The sequence below is a fragment of the Echinops telfairi genome, unplaced genomic scaffold (assembly GCF_000313985.2).
Source record: "Echinops telfairi isolate 266 unplaced genomic scaffold, ASM31398v2 ScPeMD7_7400;HRSCAF=8409, whole genome shotgun sequence".
Taxonomy (NCBI): Eukaryota; Metazoa; Chordata; class Mammalia; order Afrosoricida; family Tenrecidae; genus Echinops; species Echinops telfairi.
The window spans coordinates 48,205,310-48,216,260 of NW_022111300.1; the positions used below are offsets into that span (position 1 = coordinate 48,205,310).

The following is a 10,951-nucleotide window of genomic DNA, read 5'->3' on the forward strand; positions in this document are numbered from 1 at the left end:
CGCCCAGCCGGGCCCCTTTGGCGCCCCCAGGGCTCAGGTAAGGCGCGGCCCCGGGGTGTGATTCTCTGCCGCCGCAGGTGGCTCGCTGGCTCTCCCCTCGGCGCAGCCCCAATCCGAGGTTCTGCTGGGCCTCGCCGCCAGCCCCCCCTATCCATACCCAGCACACAGACACTCGCCATTACCAGAATGCTCTAGAACTCTTCTTCAGGCCGGAGTCGCCACGAGGGCAAGGGCAAGGGCAAGGGCTTGTGTCACCCCTTGGAGGAAAGGACTTGGGACCTCTGTGGCCTGGAGCATCCTTCCAGCACCAGGTGCCGCTGCCAACCGCAGTGTGCCGGGCCGCACCTCTCCAGGCCGGCTGACATCGTGGGGGGGGGAGGGGTCGCCCCGCCTCTCTGCTCGAGGCCAAAGGGGCCCTGTGGACATCTTGCTCTCTGACACCTTCAGCTCTTAGAAGAAAGCTAGGTGGGTTCCTGTGAATTGACCCCAATGGGCGGGCTCTAAGATGTTTAGACAGATACCCCTTGGGCAGGCTGGGCGGGTCCTCTTTCCCTCCCCCCACCCCCAAGCTGGGATCACCTTCTTCCTAAGGGGCCTGGATCTGCCCACAGATTGGGATCGGGCATATGATAGGCCTTCTCTCCAGGCCTGCAGTAGGAGAGGGCTGGGGGCCACTTAAGGCTGTCACCAGAGATGAAGGTTCACCAGAGCCTTAAACACAGGACAGCCCTCCCTCAACTCAGTGCTATCGAGTTGATTCCAACACGCAGTGGCCCGCAGCCACTCAGGTCAGAGATTTGCCCCTGTGGGTTTCCGAGGTCCTAACCCTTTAAGGAGCAGACAGCCTCGTTTTTTTTTTCTGCAGAGGGGCTGGTGGGTTCCAACTGCTGACCTTGCGGTTAGCAGCCCAGCTCCTTAGTCCCCACTGTACCACCTGGGCGCCTTAGTTAAAAGCCTGGAGGCAGCCAATTGAATGGGGAGGGGAGGGGGGAGGCTTCAGTTAAGGTTAAATGTCATGTATAATAATGAGCTTTTGTCCTTGGGTCACAATCTTTTAAAAGATTAAGTTGGATGCCATGCTTTTCAATTTATGTGATCCTTCGGAAGCAATAGGCGACCCTCTTGCTTAAAAGTGAACGCACCCTAGGCATCTGCTGTCATACACCCCCTGGCAGCTACAACTGGGTGTTAGGTATCCTAATGGCTGTGTCGATCAAAAATTTCTGGGGGATTTAGAGATAATCTAGGTTGAGTCCCTCTTTTGAAAGACAAGGCTTCCAAGAAATGATTAGGCATGTACTAGGACTTAACAGCTTATCCAACTCAGGGGTGGCCATGCCTACTGCCAGCCATATCCTCCACCAGCTTTTCCTGGGTTTTATTTTTAAACTGTCTTCCCATATCTGTTTACTACCACCATAGGAAGCATTGGTACTGGCGTCCGCCACCCTCCTTGGAAAAATAATTCCAAAGAGTTGTCAGAATGTACCAGTTTATATGCCACTCCCCTCCCCCCGGTCCCAGTGCCCTCCAATGGATTCCTACTCATAGCAACCCTAGACGGTAGAGCCCCGTGAGGTTTCCTCTAAAGCCCTGGTAGGCTGGCAGCCTCTGCCCCCTGCGGAGCAGCTGTTGAGTTAGCAGCCCAGCGCTTCACCTGTGCTGACAGGGTGCCGCACACCCTCCTGTTTAGACCGCCGCCAGAGCACTGCCTGAAGGTCTTTCTTTTGCTAGTTTTGCCGAATGGAATGGCGTATTGTGAAGATGACCTTAGATTGTGGGTCCAGTGGCAGTACCCCACAGTAAACAGTCTGCTGTCTGATTTAGGCAGCCTGGCTGCCCTCCGAATTCTGATAGTAATGAACTGCCGGCAGCCTCGCTTCTCCTTTTGAAAATACTGCTTGTCCTGTTGGAAGGCAGCAAGGACCGAGGTGGAAGATTGCGGCCACCACGTGTAAGGAGATTTTGCTCGGGACCGCAGTGCGTGGTCTTCTTGGCCACCGTGGGTGCAGGGAGGGTGGACAGCCCAGCTGCTGATTACCGAGCCCTACGTGCCCAGGCTGCGGCTGGCACGTGACCTGGGGAGCGAAACCTCGGGGCTCCTGGACCACAGGTGAAGAGGAGGCTAGTCCCAGGCCCCGGAGGGTTTGGGGCGTGGTTTCGGGGTGCCGTACCACCTCGTTTTCTGCTCATTAGAGTGGATTCACAGCCCGAGCTGCGGCTGCCTAGCCTAGAGGACTTCTCAGCGTATCCGGTCGCTCCCAGGCTGTCACCCCAGAGGCTGCTAATGAGCGTGGAGGGATTTCCATCCTGGTTCGCTTGCAGCTCGCGCCAGCCGGTGCCCAGTGCCTGGGGAAGGGAGGGTGCCCCTCCGAGTCTGCAGGAACGAGCCCGAGGCTCGTGGCCCTCTGGTGGAAGCGATGAAGCCCTCTTACGGGCCCTTAGTCACAATGCGAGACCGGGCCCAGGGCGACGAACGGCGGCCCCGGGCCCCTCCCCTGCCCACCCCGGCCCTACAAGATGGCGGCGGTTCGCTAGTCACGTGAAGGTGTTGGTCACGCCCCCGGGTCGCCTCTGGGCCTCCACTGGGAGCGGACGGGAGGCTGCGGGCCAGGTGGAAGCCACGTGGGTTATGTACTCAGAAGGTTGGGCTGTGGCAGTGACACGGAATAGGGGAATGTGTGGCAGCATTTTATTCCGCCGAAGTGCCCTTTCAGACACATAGATGCATGCAGCTTTTAAATTAAGAATCTTTTACACTGGCTAGTCAAAGGGCGCTACAGGCTGTATTTGCATCCATATTAAATTGACTGCTTTTCTGTGAAAGTGTGCGAACCTAGGCGTACCCATCTCAGGTCGTTTCTCCAATCTCTAAAGGAAACAGCTGCTCTTAAAATAACAGCAGGGTGCCTGCGTGATCGCTCCTGTGATGGGCCAGGTGTTTTGATGATTTTGTATTATATGTTGTCCAGGTGACAAGGGCCAGCAACTCTGTAGTAGTGAACCATGGTTACGATTTTAATGGTTGAGTTGACAAGTTCACAAGCTTACCTGGTCATGTTAGAATAATGGAGGAAGATTCAGCACATAATTTTCTACTTTTAAATCATTTTCTTTTTTATTGTAAATCATTTTATTGGGGGCTCTTACAGCTCTTAAACCAAACATCAATTGTATCAAGCATCTTTGTACATATGTTGCCTTCATCATTTAAAAAATATTTTCTTTCTGTTTGAGCCCTTGGTATCAGCTTCCTCCCCCCCCATTTTCTACTTTTAAAGTAACACTTTTGGTCACATTTCCATCATTTTTCTTTGTGGTATGGATTATGATATTTTTTTAAAAGTTCACTGCCTTCCTGTTGATCCTGACTCAGAAAGACCTATAGGACAAAGTAGAATGGCTTGAGTGAGGGAGACAGACTTTGTATGTCACTAGAAAGCTTCATCTGTCTTCCACTGAGTGACTGGTGGTTTTGAACTTACGCCTAACCTTGTGGTTAGTAACTCAGCGCCTAACCCAGGATACCATCAGGACTCTAGGATGATTATACAGTAAATAAGAAATAAGATTACTGAAATATTAACACTACTTTTAGGGACCTTGTTCATAAATCTCAGGTTCCTTAAAATTGGGCAGCCGTGTAAATACTCCTTGAAGTATTCTGAGGCTGCTTCAGAAATGGAATTGGAAGATAATGGAATTTCCCCATGAACTCGAAGCCCTCTCGCATGTGTGTGTATACACATACCCATTCCATCTAACAAGGACATAAAGGATTGATTAAGGTCTGTGTTAGAAAGTTATAGAATTCCTTTTAGAGGGGCTCTCCAAAATGGAATACTGAACTAGTAGAAATTTCCATGTGCTTTTTGAAGCCCTTGGTATAATATAACTGAAAAAACTTGATTTAAGAGACAGGTCCCTCTCTATTGTTTGGAACCCACACTATAAGTGGGGTTTTAGCAATAGCGACAACACTGCAGATGTATTTGTAAAGGTGATTGCTTCGTGGCTGTCGGTGAGAAGACAGACAGATGGATCCCAGGAGGCCTCCTTTGTGGGGCCCTGTCTGGGGAACTGATCGTGGAAACGGTGTTGTGACTTTGGAAGCGTAGCCGCAGACAAGACGTGGAGATGATCACAGCCGTGGTACTTCCCTGGAGGTTTCGTTGTCTTCAAAACTTCATTGATTGACTTGACATCGAGTGCTCAGGCTCAAATGAAGCATGCTTAAACCATCAACTTTTAATAAATTCCAATATAGCGTCATTTGAACTCACAGAACTGGTAAGGGTAAACTGTTATTTGTCAGAAAATTGAGGTAGCCAGGGTCTTTTACTTATAAAAATTGGCGAAGTTAGTTTAAAAACTTGGCAAAATTGCCACATTTCAGAAGCACCTTGTTCTACCAAATACCTCAGCTTATCATAGATAAAGGGGTTAGTGGCATTAGGATGTGGAGAAAGAAACGCCTGGGTAACTTGGCTGCGTGCGTGGCCACACAATCCTAGTACACGGTCAGCCTGCTAAAGGGGAACAAAAGAAAAAGGGCTAGTTGTCTGAATTTCAGTTGCCATTCATTGTAGAAAGCTTGAAAAACACTTTCCCAACTCATTTCTGTTCAATATACTTACAGTAGAGCATTTGCCATTTCAGCATTTCTTAGGCATACAACTCTGACCTTAACTGTGTCTGTCAAGTGCACTCATGGCCACCAACCATTCCCTTTCTTTTTCCTTATCACTCTGATGATCCCTACTTTTATTGATTTGATTTGTTGGTTCCTGTTGGGAGCTAGGTCACTGGGAGTCAGAAGTGACTGGAAGATGGTGAGTTTAGGGTTAGTGCCACCAGAGGGATGGGTACTGTCGGAGAAGCCACCTCACCTAAGTGGAGCCAGTGAGAGTACTTATGTTAGGACGGGGTGAATGTGTCCTTGTAGAGTGACATCTGGTATGTGATCTGCGGTAAATGTTAGCTGGTGTAAGGTGGTGCCATGTTGGCACATAAGTGGTTGGACTGCTAGCCTAGAACTGTGATTGGAACCCACCAGTCACACTTCTGGGAAAAAGGTGAAAACTGTCTGCTCCTGGAAGGATTTACAGTCTAAAACTCTTTGAAGTAGTTGTACACCATCCTAGAGGGTTGCTGTGAGTTCAGATGGACTCAAGGCTGTGTATTTTAATAGAAAAATAGGAAGCCTTGCTAGGAGGAAGGAGGAGGAGTGGCTATAGGCTTTCCCAAGCTGAGAGTGGTGAGATGGGAAGCTTTTGGCTGCTCTGGTGGGTAAAAATGAATAAAGGTAATTGAGTTCTAGAAGCCCAATTGGAGAGTCTTTTAGAATACCAGAATTCAATTGTGATTATTTTGTTTACAAGTTAGAGTTATTAGCTATTCTCTTGTACAGTTGTTTTCTCAGGGAAGGAGAATTCATTTGTTCCATAGTATAGAAGAAGAGGGACTTGTTGGAGTTAGAAGTCCTTTTTTCACATCAATTACTTGCACTCTTTCCAGATGCTTTTCCAATTGGAAGAGACCGGAAGTGGGTTATAGACTATTAAGTTGTTGTTAGATGTTATCCAACTGGTTCCGACTCACAGCGACTTTACAACAGAACAAGTCACTGCATTGCCCTGTGCCGTCCTCACAAGTGTTGGCTGTGCTTGAGCTTGTCGTTGCAACCACTGTGTGCATTTCATTGAGGGTCTCCTCTTTTTCACAGACCCTGTACCAAGAATGATGTCTTGTCCCCAGAACTGTTCTCTCCTAATGTGAGATGGCATCTCATTGTCCTTGCTTCCGACAAGGAACATTCTTTAAATGCATCCATTTGTTCTTCTCTGGTCTTCCTTATATTCTGTCCAGATTTCACATGTACATAAGATGCTTGTAAATACCATGGTTTGAGTGAGGTGCACCTTAGTCCTCAAAGTAACACCCTTGCTCTTTGAGTTAAATTGTAGAGTCTCAAAAGACCACACAGCTCTGCCTGTGGCTCTGAAACAGAAACAAGATCTGGCACCTTGGTCTGAACCTTGGGTGTAAGGTGGGGCTCCCTCTCCTTCACCTCATTTCACCTCACGTCACCTGTGAGGTAGGGATAACTTTTTATAGAGTGTGTGGTGATTGCATTCATGAAAGCAGAGAGAAAGTAATTCAGTCTGAATTGCACACACATTATCTCCTGAGAATGGTGCTCAGTGGATTTTTCACAGTGCTCCAGGCCTCCTCATGCCACTTGCTTTCCATTGCCTTTGCATTTTAAATTTAATGGAAATCCATCTAGTTGAATACTTTTTATTTGTTCTCTGTGATCATATTTCCAAACAAATTTATGTTCAGGAAGGAAACATAATTGAAAAGGGCATATTTAAGATAAATTGTTTTGAAGAAGTTATTAATGTGGAAATAAGAGATCTGATACTGATAAACCCCAAGGAAGTCATGCTCTGGGTCATGAATCATTAAAATCCATCTTCTCCCCAGACTGGATTTGGGGATAGTTTGAGGGAAAATACAGATTTTGAGTTTGGATTATCATTAACTCCCATGCCATTGTTTATATTTTTGCCCAGTTTTAACTCTTATCTAGAATACTAGTTTACAATCTAAAGCTACTTTATACTTAAGTTATATAATTCTTCATTAATTCAGAGCACATTCTGAAATCCAGAGATCATTAAGAAACATTCTTAAGCCATTTTTATAGAAGCAGTAATTTGACTTTTGGGGTTATTTCATGGTTTTGTCCTTCCATGAGACATGTTAAAGCCTAAAATAAAGTAAAATAAGTTCCACATTGCCTCCAAACAGATTGGGCTTGAATTATATTGACTGTATATTTTCATTCTACGATTGCATAGAACAATACTTTTTTTTATTTATAGAGAACCTTTGTCACAAAAACCTCCTTCATCCAGTTACTTTTTTTGGTTCCTGTCTATGTAAACAGTCACTCTAGAAGGGAAGTGCCTGATCATGTGTTTATGGTACAGGTGGTGGGGCGGCTTCCTCCTGTGCTTCCTATGCTCCAGTGAGCAGGGATGTGCTTGCAGGAGCACACACACATATTTGTTCTGCCCATTCCACAGGTAATTTCTTTGAGGTTCCAGTTAGGCTTTAAAAAGGTCCCTTTGACCAAACAACTGAAAAGTGGGTTAAGGGAGACGTCGGGCGGGGCAAGATATGACAAAATACCAATTTATAAACTATCAAGGGCTCATGATGGGGGGGAGCGGGGAGGGAGGGGAAAAATAAGGACCTAATGTCGGGGGTTTAAGTGGAGAGAAAATGTTTTGAGAATGATGTACAAATGCGCTTTACACAATTGATGTGTGTATGGATTGCGATAACAGTTGTATGAGCCCCTAATAAAATGTTTTTTAAAAAAAAGACCCTTTGCCATGTGGCTTGGTCTCAGTGGGTTTCAGACTTGCTCAGTATCAGGTAGGGAGATAATCACCATCCATTGCAGGCCATTGTCCTGGAGATGGATGTGTTAATGTGTGTGAAAATGCTTGGTGAACAAGTCATGGCCTGTTAGAGAACATCTCCTTGGCAGTGGAGGCCAGAGGAGCTCATAAGTGATTGTGTTAGAAGCCCTAGAGTAGGTTGTCAGCAGGTTGTGTCTGGGCCAATGAAAGCTTGGGTGTGTGTTTGTGCTACGAAGCTCTCTGGATTGCTCTTTGCTGTTTGAGACTTACTGTATAAAAATAATGCACATTCATTGATATATAGATCATCCAGCATTCTCAAAGGTACCATTATACTTCTAGTCACTCTGATGTGCTTGATAACCCTAATCCTTAATTAACTCACTCCTCTGTATCCTGAGTCCACCCTCACCCTCACTCTTGTTGACACCCTTCTATTGCCCAGACCTTTGTAGTCTTGTCTCCACTAAATCCCCTACTTTGAACCTTCCTCCCATTTACCTGTTGATGTCACCACCAGATACATCCTTCCAAAGTGCCGTTTTTATCCTATTACATTTGGGCTGCTAACCCATGAGATCGATGGTTCAAACCCACCAGCCCTTCAGCAGGGGGAAAAACGGGCTGTTTGCTCTTGTGAAGATGTACAAACTCGAAAACTACATAAGTCTAAATCTCCTGGATGGCAGTAGGTATTTTTGGTGATTGCATTTTCTTTCAGAGACTCTTGGAGCATGCCCACTAATAGTATGGAATGGGAAGAGCACCTTGCTTGTGTCTAGAAGAATTGAATGAGTCTTTGACCCCCAGTCCCTCAGCTGCCTTCCCTGTAGTGCCCTACCATTCCTCGAGGCTGAGCCCTTGCATTGTGGTGCTCTTTGGAATCATCACAGTGACCACATTTCCATACGTTTCTTCAGCACCTCTGAGCACATTTTTTGGTGTTCTAATTTTGGTTCCTCTTACCCAATACATCGTATTATTTTCAGCATAGAAAACTGGTCTTCTCTACCCTATTTTAGCCCCTCAAAGGCTCAGACATCATTTTGGGCTGCATCACATATACCCTAAGTGTTCAGTCAGAATCTCCTATGTGTAGGCTTTTCACAAATATCTCTGATAAATTGCCTGAAGATTAAATTGCCTCAGACGGTGATTTTGCCTCTTCTGAATTATACTTGCCCAGTTCTTTCACAAAAATATTTATCACTGGACTGGAAACCCTATGTGGCAGTTCCTCTCTGTCGTATAGGATTGCCATGGGTCAGAATCAACTCAACAGCAAGGGGTTCTATTTTTTTAGTTCTGTAGTGTAGGTCCAACTGCGTTGGGAATAATGAAAGAGATTATTCCATGAATTTGAACTGAGTCGTTGATGGATGCATGCTCGGTAGTTGTGTTTATTAATCAGATCACTTGCATGCCTTAAGTAAACTAAGCTTTTGTGGGGTTAGGTTGTAAAATAGACAGGAGGGCTGATGGGCCGGGAGGAGAGCATGCCTTCTCCAGATCCTCTTGAGTGGTAGCTCAGAGTATGGAGTTTGAAGATTTGGGGGCTGCTGGCTGAGTGTAGCATAAATGGGTGCAGACCTAGAGGTGATGTGTTGATAGGATGAAAAAATTATAAGCAATTTTCTCATCTGGATGGTTAGCTGTAGGGGAGCCATTAGTATTTTACCTCATTTAATAATTTGCTTGAGAGTAAGTGGGGAATCATATGAAATGGGAAGAGCACCTGGTTTGTGACTGGAAGAGTTGAAAACTAAGTTTGATCACCAAATTGAGCATTCTCTATAGCGTTAGGGTAGTGGTATTTTCATGTTTCATATTTTTTAAGGACTGTCCAAATTGGAATAGTTAGTAACATCTTGTACCACAATTGATTTTTCTTGTGCATATCAATCAAATGGTGAGAACACACCAGAAGGGACACCATGGTGATGTGAAAATCACTGCCATGTTTGGAGAGGAACAGGTGCTCCAGTGTGCAGGGTGGGGGGGTCCACTGAGAAGAGGTTTTGCTATTCAATGCCTGTTCAGACAGGTGGCATTAGACATAAGTCCTGGCACAGTGCTCTTCAATACTGTGATATTCGTCATCTGTAACTCACTGCTGAGGGCTTCTCAGACTACACAAGCATCAGTTCTTGTATGGGGAGGCTTCTGTGCCAGAGCTGAAGGCCTGTCGGTTCCCAAAGCCATCAGCCGCTGCACACTAATTCCCACTGGGATAAAAAGGGGTCAGAGAAAAGACAGATAGATGGCTAGACCCGGGTGGGGAAGAGATCATGCCTTATCTGGGTCCTCTGAGCGCTGGCTCATGGGTATGAAGGGTTAAAGAGCTGGGGATGCGGCTCAGCTTCCCAATTCCCAGGGTAAGAGAGGAGAGCTTCTTTCCTCTCAGCTAGTAAGTTGAGTCTACACCTCAGGTTTTGTGATCCAGTTGCAGAGTGTATGTATCATACCTGTCCACCCATCTGTTAACAGACAGTGAGCGATATTCAGGTTGAACTTGAAAATGCGTAAAAGGAGTTTTACTAGAAAGACACCCCAAGTTAATTCTCGGGTAAAAGCTTTTGCCCTCACTACACCTTTCTCCATTCCCCCTCTCCCCATAAGCTACCTTATCCATATTCTGTAAGAAAGACAACGACATCAATAATTTTAATTTTTAAAAATTTATATTAAATATATTTAGTTCCCCCCAAATCAGAGGCAGTTATAGTATAGTTTCCCTCTCCCATCTTGTTTACTCTACTCAATTCCAACCCACCCCACAAGTAAGCACCATTAGTTCACAAAGGCCTTGCAGTGGGGAACTGATGTAGTTTCTCTTGCAGTGGCCAAGTCTGGTCTGTGGGCTGCAACAACGAGGTTTGTAGCGATCAGCACAGTTTGCCCCTGCCCCTGCCCCTGCTCCTGCAGGGTTCAGGAATGAAGAGTGCATTTATCTGTGCTGATGGGGCCACACTTTCCTTGCTGAATCATCTCAGACCCACATTTCTGGTTTAACTGAACAGCAAATACACTCAATAGGAAGTGATCCTAGGATCCAGCAGAATTCTACACCTTGCTATGTCTGTGCCATGGAGTCGCTGCTTTTTCCTGTGTGAACCGTCGGGATGGGTTGGGTGCCTGCAGCACACCTGCCCTGCCTTGCCTTGCCTGCAGGGGCCTGGCATCAGGTGCTGCAGGCGACTTAGACACCACTTTGGGTTTCATTGTGCCAGATCATTGAACAGAGAGAACAAACGGCCATCTCTCTGCCACATCCTCGCCATCAGGGAGGTGACAGTAAGTCATTTTTACCCTGCCCTCCCAGAGAAATGGATGAGTCTTGACATCAGTGACATTTTCTAATAAAGAATCATTTTTTTTAATTCTAATAATTTTAAGCCTATTTCTCTTTTTTTATCATTATAATTCAGGATTTTCCTTTTATTATTTTTTTATCGTTTTATTAGGGGCTCATACAACTCTTATCACAATCCATACATACATCAATTGTGTAAAGC

General features: G+C 46.0%; 1 protein-coding gene across 1 annotated transcript in view; it reads left to right on the forward strand.

Annotated features, from left to right (window-relative positions):
- Window position 1: 1 nt before the first annotated feature.
- Window positions 2-10,951, forward strand: part of ZCCHC2 (zinc finger CCHC-type containing 2) — a gene marked incomplete at its 5' end in the record, with an annotated part of 51,197 nt that continues 40,247 nt past the window's right edge. The window contains one exon of the mRNA XM_045296069.1: window positions 2-37. Coding sequence (XP_045152004.1) covers window positions 2-37 — 36 coding nt within the window. The remainder of the gene's footprint in view (window positions 38-10,951) is intronic.